General features: G+C 47.0%; 1 protein-coding gene and 2 pseudogenes across 1 annotated transcript; 2 read left to right on the top strand and 1 right to left on the bottom strand.

Moving 5' to 3' along the window:
• Positions 1-58: 58 nt before the first annotated feature.
• Positions 59-1,808, top strand: LOC113077945 (high affinity cAMP-specific and IBMX-insensitive 3',5'-cyclic phosphodiesterase 8A-like; annotated as a pseudogene).
• A 2,182-nt stretch (positions 1,809-3,990) lies between these two features.
• Positions 3,991-9,435, top strand: LOC113077944 (KH homology domain-containing protein 4-like; annotated as a pseudogene).
• Positions 9,436-9,445: 10 nt separating this feature from the next.
• LOC113077943 (fibronectin type III and SPRY domain-containing protein 2-like) lies at positions 9,446-15,253 on the bottom strand. The gene is given in 13 exon segments (XM_026250214.1): positions 9,446-9,735; positions 10,125-10,301; positions 10,360-10,492; positions 10,562-10,695; positions 12,670-12,814; positions 12,886-13,020; positions 13,140-13,298; positions 13,674-13,795; positions 14,039-14,061; positions 14,161-14,217; positions 14,219-14,395; positions 14,468-14,778; positions 15,194-15,253. Coding segments are annotated over 12 exon segments (1,815 nt in total). The 5' UTR covers positions 14,771-14,778; positions 15,194-15,253; the 3' UTR covers positions 9,446-9,485.
• Positions 15,254-15,537: the final 284 nt, after the last annotated feature.

The raw sequence follows: 15,537 nt of genomic DNA, 5'->3' as shown, positions 1-15,537 counted from the left end.
TGTGGTCTCATGTGTCTCCTGAGGGTGAATGGTCTCACTGATGGGATCATCTGACACGGGTCTCACACACACACACAAACTCACACACTCTCTCTCTCTCACAGGAACGAGTACCGCACGCTCCGACAGGCCGTCATAGACATGGTCCTCGCCACTGAGATGACCAAACACTTCGAACACGTCAACAAGTTTGTCAACAGCATCAACAAACCACTGGCAGCACTGGAGGAGAACGGGGTGAAACACACACACACACACACACACTCACCTCACACACACACACACACACACACATGAAGATTTCACATCCTCATCATTAATAACCCAACAATCTGGGTCATTAAAGAGCATTTACCTGCACACGGCATCTCGCCTTTATCTGTGTGTGTGTGTGTGTGTGTGTGTGTGTGTGTGTGTGTAGGATAGCAGAGTGAGAGGACTCAGTGCAGAACATCCTGACGGCTCCAGAGAACCGGATCCTGGTGAAGCGGATGTTGATCAAATGTGCTGATATCTCCAACCCCTGCAGACCCCTGGAGCTGTGCATCGAGTGGGCCGGACGCATCTCAGAGGAGTACTTCGCACAGGTGTGTGTGTGTGTGTGTGTTGTGGTGTGTGTGTGTGTGTGTGTGTGTGTGTGAGTGTTCCTCAGCCCTTACTATCCTTACTGAGACTCTCTGTAATATCTGACCGAGTGTGTGTCTGCTTCAGACGGATGAAGAGAAGCAGCAGGGTCTGCCGGTGGTGATGCCCGTGTTTGATCGAAACACCTGCAGCATTCCCAAATCCCAGATCTCCTTCATCGACTACTTCATCACAGACATGTTCGACGCTGGGACGGTGAGAAACAGATCCTTCATCCAGATTCTGTTCCACTGTCAGATGTGTTTGAGCTGAAGTGATGCTCCTCTGATTTAACCAAGCCTCCCATCGAATAATAATAATGTTTTTATTTTAAAGTGCATTCTGTGTGTTTCCAGCGTTTGCTGATCTGCCCAATCTAATGCAGCATCTGGACAACAACTTCAGATACTGGAAGAGTCTGGATGAGAAGAAGCTGCACAGTCTGCGTCCGCCGCCGGAGTGACACACACACACACACACACACACACACACGTGATGAGCGGAGCTAGCGTGATCGACGGACTGTGATGAAACACTAGCCATCAGCTCGACTGGACACACACACTCGTCTGTGGAGCGCTGCTTTGGTCCAGCTCCATTTCTTCTTCTTCTTCTTTAACTAATGATGAGACTCATGAACTAATCAAACCCTCAGAATGAAAGATGATCTAAACACCAAAGGTGATGATGTATGTAACCTCTGCAGACTCTGACAGGAAGCGTCACGTGGTTATTTTGGTCTGTGAGCGGCTCTCCTCCACAGTTTCTCTGTGGTCCATCTGCTGACGAGACTGCTGCCTTATTTTCTACAGAGACCCCCGACGGACTGCTGCAGTTTCTAACACACTCACGTTGTATGAAGTAAATCTCAATATTTTTGTAGCTGATCAGTTTTACACTGGAGCGATGTGAAGCGTCTGGGACTCCTGTGTGTGTGTGTGTGTGTGTGTGTCAGTGATGATCTCCTACAGCGTCCAGAGCCGTCTGTGTCAACCTTCAGCCCACATTACAAGAAAATGAGATTATATTTTGTATTCGGCACCATTATGTTTTTCTGCATTGTGACATTATTTTCATGATGAATGACCTCTTCTTCAAATTCCTCTTTAAATTCTCATCTGTAATGTCAAAAGGAGTTTATTTAAATTGTAAAGTATTTCTACATCATTGTAGTATTTGTTGTACTGCCTTTTTGATTTAATAAAAAGCTATTTTTTATTGTAAAGCAGAACTACAATAATAAATGAAACTACAATAATAAAACTAACATCCAGGTGAGACTCGGATCAAATTTGTGCTTGATTATCATTAAATAATGCAGAAATCCAGGACAGATTTTGTGCTGAACCGTGAACTGGATGTGTGTGAGCTTCAGTGTGAAGATGCTTTTCTAGAGAAATCAAGTTTAATTAAGAAATAAACTGAGGAAGGTGGATCAGAGGCTTCTGATTGGCTGGCGGACAGCAACGTAATGACATCATTTCATTTAAACCGACACCTGACGAAAGACTTGACTAATTTCTGAACATTTATAAGGAGCCATGCGAACAAATCTACATAAATATTATATAATAGATAAATGAAATGTGCACTGTTTTTCTTACATGATTCCCAACTATTTAGATTTGTGATTTATATATATTTGTAGAGTCTTTACATTTTTATTAAGATCATGTTCTCTGCATCTCCTGCTGCATCAAGCCCCGCCCACAATATCTGTCACTCAAACTGCACGACTCCTCATCTGTGTGTAAGACTCAGTAAGTTATGAAATCATTTTATGACAAATCTTTCAGTGAGTAAAACTGGCTGTGTATATAATAGAAGGCTATTATGGACTACACAACATTATTATAAATCTTTAAATAATTTTTTAAATGATTATTATTTTAAATGATTGTCCCTGGTTCAGTAGGATACTCTTGTAATAAAGTCGCAGACAGATTGTAAAGATCAGTTCTGGTTTAAAGATGCGATCTGATCCTGTTTACATGAATGAAGCCCGCTCTCGAGCAGATGATCCTAGATCAAACCAGATCACCAACAATCAGCTCTGATGATCAGATCTACACAGAAACATAACGATGAAGATGCTCTGAAGACAACAAGATGCTCTGGATCATCTTCCTTTCTGATCCCATCTGTTCTGACAACACATCTGAAGCTACATCACAAGATATCACAGCATCCATCAGAACAGAGAAGATCCGTGACCGGACACACTGAAGTCCAGACGCAGGAGCAAAAGCGTGATGTTCTCTAGGATGCTTTCATATTGTTTAGATTGGAAGTGCAGAGTTGAAGCTGACCTTTGACCTTTGGCTTGTGGAGCTAAATTTCACTCAGTCAAGGTTGGATTTAGAACTGAATAGAGATCAAATAAAAACATGAAAAGGTTTAAAACCTTAAGGTTTCAGATTTAATTCAGAAAATGTCAGGGAAATGTAAATCCAGCTTACTGTGTGTCATTGATGTAAACACGAAGGTCGTTTCTGCAGCGCTCAGTTCCGCGGGAGGCCTGTAGGCGGCGCCAGAGGGGGCGGGGCTCCGCTGAACATAATTCAAGCGGCAGAAGAACAGATGTGTCACGGACTTCCGCTCGAGGCCTCACGCTGTGTGTCTGTGAGATTGTGAATCGATGAGCAAACTTTGGGTTTAAAGCTGCACTTCAGCGTCGTGATGGCGTCTGATCACCGTGAGTGTTTTGTTCAGATCCCCCGCTCACTGGAGAAACTTTCGCAGCCGTTTGATTTTGTTCGTTTTTGTCAACATTATACTGTAAAACTCCGGAATAAGCGCTAGCTTCTTGCAAACGCTCGTGCGCGTCTGAGTCTCAGCAATACACGATAAAATAACAGAATCAGTGAAAGTCTGTACTACACTGCTCAGATTCAGCTGAACATCAGCTCTCAAAGACTGACTTTATAGCAGTCGTGTGTGTGTGTGTGTGTGTGTGTGTGTGTGTGTGTGTGCGCGTGCGTGCGTGCGCGTGTGTGTGGTGTGTACTTGTTTTTTCTACTCTGGTGGGGACTTAAACCTGAATACACACAAACTCATGGGGACTCGTGTCACAATTGAGGTCCCCACTGGTAAACGAGCTAATAAATTACACAGAATTTTCTTGAAAATCTAAAAATGCAGAAAACTTCCTGTGAGGGTTAGGTGTAGGGCGATAGAAAAATACAGTTTTGTACAGTATAAAAAGCATTACACCTATGGGATGAACACACAAGGATAGCTGACCAGACTGCGTGTGTGTGTGTGTGTGTGTGTGTGTGGTACTTTCGGTCTGATGTGTAACTGGAGGACATGAAGACAGACTCTCTCTCTCTCTGGAGCTCTGTTGATACTCTCCTCCGCAGAAACATGTGGTGATGAGAACAGACCGAGAGCGAAGAGTCCGCCGCGGCCTACGATCACCACACACACCACCACACACACACACAGAGTGTCAGACTGTCTCACGGTGCTCTGTTCTCTGCAGGTGTGTGAACAGCAGATGGGATCGTCCCACAGCAGACAGCGGCTCCGTCTCTTCTCCCACAGATGCGTCTGCAGCTCCGAGGGGGGGCGTGGAGATGGCGGCGGCGATGGCGGCCAAAATAAACGCCATGCTGATGGCCAAAGGCAAACTGAAACCACTGCAGCCGCTGCCCAGTAAAGTACTGACGTCCTGCAGCCGTGTGTCCCAATGATGCTCCGCTGTCGCTCCGTGAGCTCACGTGTGTTTGTGTGTTTGCAGGCGCCTCCAGCACTTCCTGTCTCCGCTGATGAGCTTCATCGTGGCTGAAGTCGACATAAACGACGTGCCGATGGAGTGCAGGGATCTGCTGACCAAAGGCAAAACTCAGGACGAGGTTTGTGACACACACACACACACACACACAAACACGTGATGCCGGCGTGTCTGTCTGCACACGCGTGTTGACTCTGCTGTCTGTGTTGTAGATCGGGCAGCTGAGCGGCGCAGTGGTGTCCACTAAAGGCCTTTACATGAGCGACACGGACAGCAGCGCAGGAGCGTGAGTATCAGTTGCAGTGGTGTGTGTGTGTCTGCTCTCTAATGCTCTGTGTGTGTGTGTGTGTGTGTGTCTGCTCTCTAATGTTCTGTGTGTGTGTGTGTGTGTGTGTGTGTCTGCTCTCTAATGCTCTGTGTGTGTGTGTCTGCTCTCTAATGTTCTGTGGTGTGTGTGTGTGTGTCTGCTCTCTAATGCTCTGTGTGTGTGTGTGTGTGTGTGTGTGTCTGCTCTCTAATGCTCTGTGTGTGTGTGTCTGCTCTCTAATGCTCTGTGTGTGTGTCTGCTCTCTAATGCTCTGTGTGTGTGTCTGCTCTCTAATGTTCTGTGTGTGTGTCTGCTCTCTATGCTCTGTGTGTGTGTCTGCTCTCTAATGCTCTGTGTGTGTGTCTGCTCTCTAATGCTCTGTGTGTGTGTCTGCTCTCTAATGTTCTGTGTGTGTGTCTGCTCTCTAATGCTGTGTGTGTGTGTGTGTGTTCAGGGCGAGACCGCTGTATCTTCATGTTCAGGGCCGGCGTCAGGAGCAGGTCAACAGTAAGTGTTGAGTTCAGTCTCTGCTCCACTGATCATTCACACAGAAACTACATCGCTTTATGACATGATGTAAGACAGTTGCACAAAAAACAAATAAATGGACAAACTCAGCTAGATATTTAAATTAGAGAACTTTAACATCCAAAAAATCCAAATTTCTTCATTTCAGATGTTCTTAAATTTATGGATGCAATGATCTTAACTTAATGTATTTTAAGCAAAAACGAATGATAATATGAGTGCATGAAGAATCTGGTCAGTTTATTAGCCTGTATGTATGTTTTGATCTAAGTGAGACTGAATGTAAAGACAGAATGGTCTCACGTTAGCTTTGTGAGATTAGCTGCATCATAGCAAACAGCAGAAGCAGGAATGAATGAAAGGTACGTTCACTCTGTGCCAGCAGGTGGCGCTTGAGGAACAGCAGAGAATTAAATCTAAAACACTCTGAATTAAATCACAACCTTCATGATATAAATTTGGCATTAATCTTTAATGCAATATTGATTATAATTTCATATATAGTGAATTCCTAACTAAAATATTATTATTTTAAAAGATTATAACTCATTTGGATGCCCCTAGCATTTGTCTGTTTCACCTGTGACACAGTTAGCATCCACTTTACAAACCAGGCAGATGTTTATTGGTGAAACGCTAAACCTGAACCAGCAGAGCTTCCCAGAGCAGGACTCAACATGAGACGAGTTCAAGCAGAGCCTCCTTCAAGCTCTTCATCTCTCACACACACACACACACACACACACACACACGTCACTGACTGACTCCTGAGACTGAACAGGAAGTGTTTGTCGTGTCAGAGGCAGTGGCCAGGATAAAGGAGATCATCTCTGAGGACGTCCTGCGCTCGTCGGGGGGCAGCAGCCCGCGGTGATGCCCACTGTCCCGGTGTACCGTCAGACCGTCCCGTCTGCTGCCCGCGCTCCCGCCGTCCCCGGACACAAACCGGCCCCGCCGCACACCGGGGTAAGAGAGAGAGAGAGTGTGTGTGTGTGTGTGTGGAGGGTTTAGAAGGCGGGGGCCTCGGAGCATGTGGTCTCTGCTGATACACACCTCCTACAGAAACAGCAGCCAGAACCACTCCTGCCTACAGACAGAGGTCAGAGTTCACTGCGGCCCGCTGACACACGTCTGACCCTCACACACTGATTCTGAACAAACCCTTGAGGACGCTGCTCTCTCGCAGACGTGTGTGTGTGTGTGTGTGTGTGTGTCCTCGAGCAGGATGAGAGAACTGCTGCGCGTCTCGTTTGCGTCACACGGTCAGAAAACATGACCTTCTTCTGGGTTTAGGGTTCAGTCGACAGGATCTGATGATGATCGGAGTAAAGTCTGAACGTGACGTCGCTCCTGCAGTCATTGATGATTCACTATTGTAGATGATTTAAAGTGTTGTTCTGCACACACAACACACACACACACACACACACACACACCGCTGTAGTTTAGACCACATTCACCCTGCAGCGCGTCTGCTTTCAGATGATGACACGCGTGCCGCTCCGCCCGATCATTACCCAGAAGCCCCAGCGCTAGGCGTCAGGCTGTCAGCTTTGGTGACGTGTTTGGAGGCGGAGTGAATGACTGTGGCGTCTTGTTGGTTGCAGAGTTTTGTGCACACTAAGATATTTGTAGGCCTGGAGCAGTCGCAGGCGTCCTGTACGTGAGAGAGCGTGTGGAGAGGACCGTCGGCTCCTACCTGCAGCACATCCAGTCTGAGACCGGCGCTCGGGTCTTCCTGCGAGGACGAGCTCCCGGATACATCGAGCAGGCGTCCCGCCGCGAGTCCTTCGAGCGCTCTACCTGTACATCAGGTAACCACTCACTCTCTCACGCTTCTGTGACCACACGCCTGTTTTCTGACCCTGTGTGTGTGTCCTACAGCCACCCGAACGCTGCAGGACTGGACGCGGCCAAGAAGCTGTGCGAGAGTCTCCTGGACACGGTCAGTGTGTGTGTGTGTGTTGTGTGTGAGAGAGTGTGTCCTGCATTGGTGTAGTGTGTGATCGTCTGTTGTTGTTCAGGTGCGGGCGGATCACTCGAGGATGGTGTCGTCGTATCCCTCCGCAGCTCCTGCTCCAGGTGTGTGTTCCTCTGCTCCAGGTGTGTGTTCCTCTGCTCCAGGTGTGTGTTCCTCTCTCCAGGTGTGGTGTTCTCCCGCTTTTGAGCCGATGCTTTGAGCGAGCATCTTTTTCTGGGAACAACGTCTGGGAACAAACACACTGTTAAATGTTTTTGTTCTTGAAGTGTGTTTTGAGGAGGGCTGGGTGATATAGCGAATAATTAGCAATAATATCGGAATAATTTTGACGACGATGTAAAATTTGAAAATATCGTGAATATCTAATATTTTAAATTCAAGCATACTTTCCCAAAAGAACGTCCAAAAGCTGAACAAAAGCCAACACTCGCTCCTCCTGAATATTAGAACATAGGTTAAGATGATCTGGAATTACTAATAGGAATTCAACTTTTTATATTTTATTTGTTTACCAGTTTTCATAATATAGGCAGGGAGAAATACCTATGTGCTAAATCAAATAGCTCCCCATCTGCGAGTGTTGTTAGTGTGTGTGTGTGTGTGTGTGTGTGTGTGTGTGTGTGTGTGTGTGAGAGAGTATGTCTGTGTGTGTGTGTGTGTGTGTGTGTGTGTGTGAGTGTGAGAGAGAGTATGTCTGTGTGTGGTGTGTGAGAGAGTGTGTGTGTGTGTGTGTGTGTGTGTGTGTCAGGAGTTCGTCTCTTGTGCTGCCGGACTGATGCGCTGTGTTCTCCTTCAGTTTACCCCACACACGGATACTCTGCTAATCACAGCTACGGCGGTCAGTCGTGGTACGGTTACCCGAGCTCCTATCCCACGTACCCCGGTGCCTTCTGGAGCAGCTCCAGCCAATCACAGCCCAGCAGCGGCGCGGTGCAGTATCCTGTGTGCAGCCAGAGCAGCTTCCTGCTGCAGGTGAGAGTCACTGACACAGAGTACAGCTGTCCTGAACACTGCCCACAGCACGCTCGCTACACCTGTGTGTGTGTGTGTGTGTGTGTGTGTGTCTCAGGGGGAGGATGCAGCGTCAGACGGAGCAGACGCCGGCTCCAGTCCAAAGCAACACAATGCAGAAGAGGAACAGAAAGCACAGGTGTGTGTCTGTGTGTGTGTGTTTGAGTGACTGTAGGACTGTCATTATGAGACTCACCTGACACGTGTGTGTGTGTGTGTGTGTGTGTCCTCAGATCTCCACAGATGTTTGGAGAAGGATGTCAGTGCAGCAGATGACAGCAGGTCTGTCCTGTGTCTGTGTTCAGTTATGTGCTCTCTATTTCTCTAATATTTCCTGTTAGTGTTTCGCTCTGACACACGATCAAACATGGATTCTCTGCTGTATTAGAATCTGAATGTGTTCTAATGTTGCAGGGTTTTGGTTTAACGTGTGTGTTGTGAGGTCCTCTGGGTTTAAGGTTGAGGATGGGTTAGTTATGGTTAGTTAGAGACTCGTGAGTGACGTGATGTTCTTGTGTTCAGGACATTGATGCCACCCCCAGCAGCTCCAGTGAGGAAGAGACCGAGAGAAGAGACCTGCAGCACAACACTCACACACACAGGTGTCCACACACACACACACACACACACACAGGTGTCCACACACACACACACACACACACACAGGTGTCCACACCACACACACACACAGGTGTCTACACCACACACACCACAGGTGTCTACACACACACACACAGGTGTCTACACACACACACAGGTGTCCACACACACACACACACAGGTGTCCACACACACACACACACACAGGTGTCTACACACACACGTGCGCACACACACTCTCCCTCACACACTCCGACACACACACACACACACACACACGCAGGTGTCTACCACACACACACACACAGGTGTCCACACACACACTCTCACTCAGTCTCTCACACACACACACACACTAATGATTGTATTGCTGACTCTGGAGGTTAGGAGCTGATGAAGTGTGTGATCTCTGCAGATGAAGAGCAGCTGATGATGAAGAAGAGGAAGACTGCAGAAGATCCCAGCATCTCCTCAGGACTGGTTCCTTACGGAGGAGACTCCTCAGACGAGGAAGAGGAGCGCATGCGCAGCGGGAATAAGAGCTAAGCGTCTGAACGCAGGACTGCAGCATCACACACTTTTATTTGATTAATGTTTTTATTTTACACAGGACTGATGTGAACTGTTCCTATGGAATAAAGAGATAAACACACACCGCTGCTGCGTCTGGTTTATTCATCTCTAGATCTGCTCGTGCGTCACGGTGTGATGTAAGCTGGAGCAGTCATTCCGGTGCGGAGCGTCAGCGCTCCGGGGTTATCCAGAGCGAAACACGGCTGAACGTAGTGCAGGAAGTGACAGCTGAAGGTGTAGAGATGCTGCCGCAGCGCTGCGTTGTAGAAGGACAGGATCCCACGGGAATAATCCAGGAACACACCGATCCGCAGCGGCTGCACCGTGATGCGTATGTCCGGCGTCCAGCCGCTGTGCAGGAACTCGTACTTGTGCCTGAGGAAGAGAGGAGCAGGTTCAGCTGGACACGTCTCCTCTTACACCGTGAGATCCACAGGCGTCTGATGCTGTGATTTATATTAACATTAGTTTTCATATTGACATCTAATGTACAATATTCAGCTTGATGTTTATCACAGTTGGTTATTCTACTCCTCTGTAAACACTAGATGTCATGATGGTCACATCGATACGAGCCAAGATCGGAGCTTGATTCTGGTTCAGGCAGATCATGAGCCAATCACAGACTTTACCTTGTTGTGTTTCTGGAAGAGCGACTGCATTGCACACCACAAATATTTAAACGTTTTAATGCATCTGCCCACGTTTGAAGAGAGATACAGTTTCAGTGCTTTAGCGGTTAGCTGTGTTTCTGCGTCTCGCACCTGGACGGTGTGAGGATGTGTCTCATGCACCAGGACGTGTTGTTCCCGCCCAGGTGTGAGTTACGCTGTGTGTCCTCATACGCCACGCCCACACGAAACTCTGCGTCCTCGTCCACCTCGACCTCCCAGTAATACTGTCCTCGGACGGGCACCAGGTCGCCCAGAACCGCCACACACCTGCGAGAGAGACGCGTCACACACCTGTCACAGGACTGGAGCGCACGCTGCTGCTCACCTGTTGAAGGTGTTGTCACTGAAGGTCATGTGACTGATGGGAAGATCTTCATCCAGGTAGAACATGGTGAGGCCGTCGGCTGACAGAGACAGACTCGGGTGCGCCGTGTCTTCCAGCAGGTGGAAGAACGTACCTGTAAACAAACACAGACGTCACACACACACACACACACACACACCCTGACGGTCAGGAGGGTCAGGACCTGTGGTGGAGATGTGGACGGGCTCGCTCCGGTCGCTCGGGCCGCCGATGTTCACGGCTCTGACGTGGAGGATGTAGATCTTCTGCGGCTGCAGCTGCAGCAAACACTCGCAGGACGGGATCGCCACGATGGACCTGAACCAGATGGGAACGATCATTCTCACTGACCGAGGGATGCCCGAAACCAGCTCATAAATACAGGTTTAGGAGTTTAGTTGTGTTCGCTGTTATTCTGCTTAAGGGTTAGTGAAGGAATCAGGACAGACTTCCTGACCACGTCTCTCTGATGTTTGTACTATTGTTTAAATTATTTTTTCTTACACTGTTATTGTGCTACGAACTATTTCTGATAAACTGTGGTTGGTTCATAACTAAGTGGGTAACTTAGGGTGATAAACTTCAGTGTGAACCAGGGTTTAATCAAAGATCCAGGGACCCGTTCTTCTCCTGTGTCTCTAACTCTGTCAGACGGATTTGATTGTTGATGATTTGGGATGATCTTGGATTGTTTGGTTCTTCGAAGCTCATCCTGGGGCCTGTACCATGATGGTAGCTGAACCAATTCAGAGTTACAGGATTAGTTTTTGAGTTGACAAAACCAAACCTCTCCAATCTCTCCAATCCGGCTTTGTTGGTACCATGATGCTGTTCATCAACTTTCTTTGTCAATTCAGGCTTTGATCCCGAGTTTGTGGAGCGTGTGCACATTAATGTGTGACATCACTGGCGAACAGCCAATCACGAGCCTTGCAACACAAAGCAAGTTTGATTTACTTCTCGCGAGAGACCCAGCGAGATTCAAACTAAAGGTTAAAGGTTTTGCTAAAGGTTAAGAGATTGAAGAATATGACAAATTTAAAAATCATATAAAAAATAAATGAGGACTAATAAAATAAATAATCTTGCTCTTTCAGTGCAGTGACAAGTGAAACTTGTTAAATTAGTTTATACATTTAAAAATATATAGAGACTCGAACATGTAAGGTCAGATTTTGTATTTTTTAAATAGTGCAATCTTTTGATACTACAGCTTTTTCATATTATATGATCTGTATACATTAATATTTATTAAAATAAATGATTTAAAATAACTGTTAAACTAAAATTGCTTGTGTGTAAAAGCTAAATAATAATAAATGATAATATGAATCACAATAATTCTATAAATCATAAAATGAGTAATTATCATTAAAGCCAGACTTTTATTTTATTTTTATTTTTTTGCATTAGTGACCTTTAATTTGGAGCAAGATAAACTGGAGTGACTGTGTCAGACGTGTGTCACTTCTCTCACATCTGATTGGTCCAGCTTCAGTCTGAGATCTCCGGAGCAACGAACACCGAGTAAAAGCCGAGCTACTTTCATAGCACCTAAAACCCAGGGTTGGCGGAAACTAAGCTGAAACATAGCTGGCTATCCACCTAATCCAGCTTCATGGTACAGGCCCCTGGACTTCGAATCTTAAATCTGCTTGGAGCGGCTTCTTTCTGTAAACATGATTAGATTTTTAAAAAAGGAATTGATATTTAAAATGTATCCCAGTCACTGCTACTTTATTACAAGAGTACGCTTAAGATTTTATTAATGATGATGTCATTCAGCGGGAACAACACCAGGATGTTAGTGCTGTCTGTCTGTGGTCTGTGTGTACGAGTGTTTCCAGACAGAGCCCAGTCATGTAACATGAAAACTACGAGATGAGAGACGCGATACGATGAAACAGTGACGGACGCTTCTTCATGCATCACGTCTCGTGCAGAAGATCAAATCAGTGTCACTGTCCCATCTACAGGGTTTCTCGTATCTTCTTGGGTTCTTCATATTAGATGTCTGGATACTTCATATGTGCGCTGATCACGTGGGATCAGGGTTTTGATTTGATATTACAGTCAATGCATAAATTATCATCATATAAACTGTGGATGCAGGAGACTTGGAATATTTCTTCATTTCACACTATTTCTGTTCTTGTGAGGGTTTGAAGGTTTGTGATGTGGTCAGTGGAAGTGTGTCCTGTGTGAGCAGAAGGTCAGGGTGATGTGAGGTTAGTGTGTGATGACAGATCCACTCGTTCTGATGTGTGTGTAATGTGTGTGTAGCTCACTGACTCGGTCCCGGAGCCGTCTGTGCCGGTCTCTCCGAACTCCAGCGTGTAAGACTCCACCGGGTCGGTGTTCCCGGAGTCCCAGCGGATCAGCGCCGCGTTCAGGCTGCTCACACACTGCCGAGGCTTGAGAACCGGAGGAGATGGAACTACACACACACACACACACAGCGTTACACACTCGTGGACCCACAGCAGTCCTGCAGCGAGCGGCACACACCTGTCATGTAGACGGCTCTCTCGCTGGCCGGACTGATGCCCGTGGTGTTGGTGGCTGTGACCCAGAGCTCGTACTGAGCGTTCGGACGCAGACTGGACACGGTGCAGTGTGTCTCCTTCACCTTCAGCTGAGACACTGCACACACACACACACACACACACACTGACCTCAGACCTGACCTCAGCACAGAGCTGCTTCACATGCGCTGACCAGTACGGTTCGTGTGTAACTGGTTTGGGCAGTGAATGGTTTACCCTCCTGCGGCGTCTCCATGGTGCAGTCATCAGAGATCAGACGCCAGTAAAGCTCGTAAAACTCCACGGTGTCGTCCGAGAACAGACTCCAGCACACGTGCAGCGACGTGTCTGTGGCAGAGTTAGCGATCTGAGGATTCATGACCGGAGCCGACGGAGCTACATACACACACACACACACGAGTCAAATACACCTGTACTACCTGCTGACTGAAAGGGTTAAAGTGTATTGCATGCGGACTGACGTGTTGTAATGCGTTATAACTCTAGCACTGATTCTGCTGCAGGCCCAGGAATCACAATCATTAAACAACAGCTGAATTAATGAAGACATAAGAGTGTTTCCGCTTCAATAATCAGACAACTACGAGCCTTTTCATGTGAGTTAGTGTTAAACACTGTCAAGAGCATCATTTACACTCTACATTCCCAAAATCTGAAAACTGCAAAAATAAAGTTCCTCCCTTATTCAATAATAATTCACATGACTCGAGGCAGTCACATCATTTTTCTTATTGTGACTAGGAGTCTGACCTGGAAGCACATTAATGGACTCCATCATCTGTCTGACCTCGGACAGATCTGGGGTCAGCACCTGGAAGTCCAGAGACACTCCCAGCTTCAGATCCACTTCCTCTCCGGCGAACTGCTCCACTCTGATTGGACACAACATTAGAGAACATCCCAGATTCCCTCGGACCTCACATCAGTACGAGCGCTAACATCTGTCCCTCGTGTCTTCTAGGGTTAGGGTTAGTGCTCAGGACTGATGGACAAAGTGTCCAATTAAATAACAGAATGGAAGTATAATGAGTTATTATATCACTGATTTACTGTGTACGGGGACTATAGCTCATCCACTGTACATCCAAACGGAGGATGAGCACACATCTACTCACCTCTTCATCACTGGCATGACAGCCTGTCAATCAGAGAGGGAGGCGGGTCAAACACTCCTCAGTCAGATCGAACAGTGTTAGAGTTCACCAAGCTGTAATGAGACTGAAAGCGTATCTCTGACCTGCAGGAAGCCGTGTTTGTCTGGTCTGCGGTGGAGCTCCTGTGCGCTCTCGATCAGCTTCTTTGGAGGCGTCCAGGGTTTGGCCGCACCGCAGCAGCTGACCGTACAAACACTCCAGCTTGCTGTTCTTCTGCTCGTCCAGAGCGGCTGCTCGTGCCTCGTTCCTCTGCAACAGCGTCTGCAGAACTTCATTATAGTGCTGCTCCAGATTCTGCTCCTGCCGGCCGAAGTTCTCCTGCAGACACACGTGTGGCGTGAATCATCAGCTGAAAGACATTCCCAGCGGAGACGAAGCAGGAGTCCAAACCTCCACAGTGATGAAGATCTCCTCCAGGTTACTGGCGAAGTTCTCCATCTCCACGATCTTCTGGCTCAGTTTGCTCCTGCGCTTGTTCAGCTGCTCCTGGAAGCACAGCGCTGCGTCACACACCGCAGACGCTCGGTCAGGTGTTAGTGAATCTGTGCTCACCTTCATCTGCTGCGTGTGTGTGGACACATCAGAGGAGCCCTGCTCAAACACATCTTCATCAGTGGCCTCCTCCTCCTCCTCCTCACTCGCCAGCTCCTCCGCGATCACGTCCAGGCGACCTCTGACCTCAAACACGTCCATACTGACGCCTCCCACAGAACACATCATTCATGTTCACTAGTTCACTGTCTGTACACTCATAATGTCTATTTACGTCTTGTTTATTATGTTGTGGTATTATTGTATTGGTGCTGTATGTAGAACAAGATCTGGCTTGGAAAGGGTCAAGTTTTTAATGAGTTTGGACTACAACTAACCGTGATATAAACTTCGAAAAAGTAAGATGAGGTTTTCTACGAGAATATAGTAAAAATAGAAAGTTTGCCCACAGGTCACAAACACTCAGTCTCCTCTCTCCACACACACACACACGTACTCATACACTCTCACACTCATGCACACACACCAACCATGACATCACAGTCATAAATCACCTAAGCAGACTTGTTTTCTTGCATTTTGTTCCAAACTAAAGTCATCGGAGCAGTAAAAGCAGTGAAATACCTGCTGGTTGTCGGTGTGCTCGGTGTCGGTGAGTGTGTTTCTGCGCATGCGCATCGAGCTCCGAGCAGATAAATATAGCTCGACGGATCGAATATCAGCTCGAAGCCCCTCACGGACACCAACAGCACTGCTTTACTGTAAACACACTCACCGTAGCGCTTCATTTTACAGTATAACGGACCCGGTTCTTCCGTCGGTGCCACGATCTAAATATAAACTCAGATGGAAAGTTTCATTTAAATATATTGTTTATATTTACACTTTAATTTAGACACATTTCTGGTTAATTTTTCATCTAAATCATATAAACCCACACCAGCTTCAATAATATTCTTCAAATTGAT

This window comes from Carassius auratus, unplaced genomic scaffold (assembly GCF_003368295.1).
Source record: "Carassius auratus strain Wakin unplaced genomic scaffold, ASM336829v1 scaf_tig00023610, whole genome shotgun sequence".
In the NCBI taxonomy this organism is placed as follows: Eukaryota; Metazoa; Chordata; class Actinopteri; order Cypriniformes; family Cyprinidae; genus Carassius; species Carassius auratus.
Note: the sequence above shows the minus strand (reverse complement) of the source record. Positions and strands in the feature narration are given on the sequence as shown.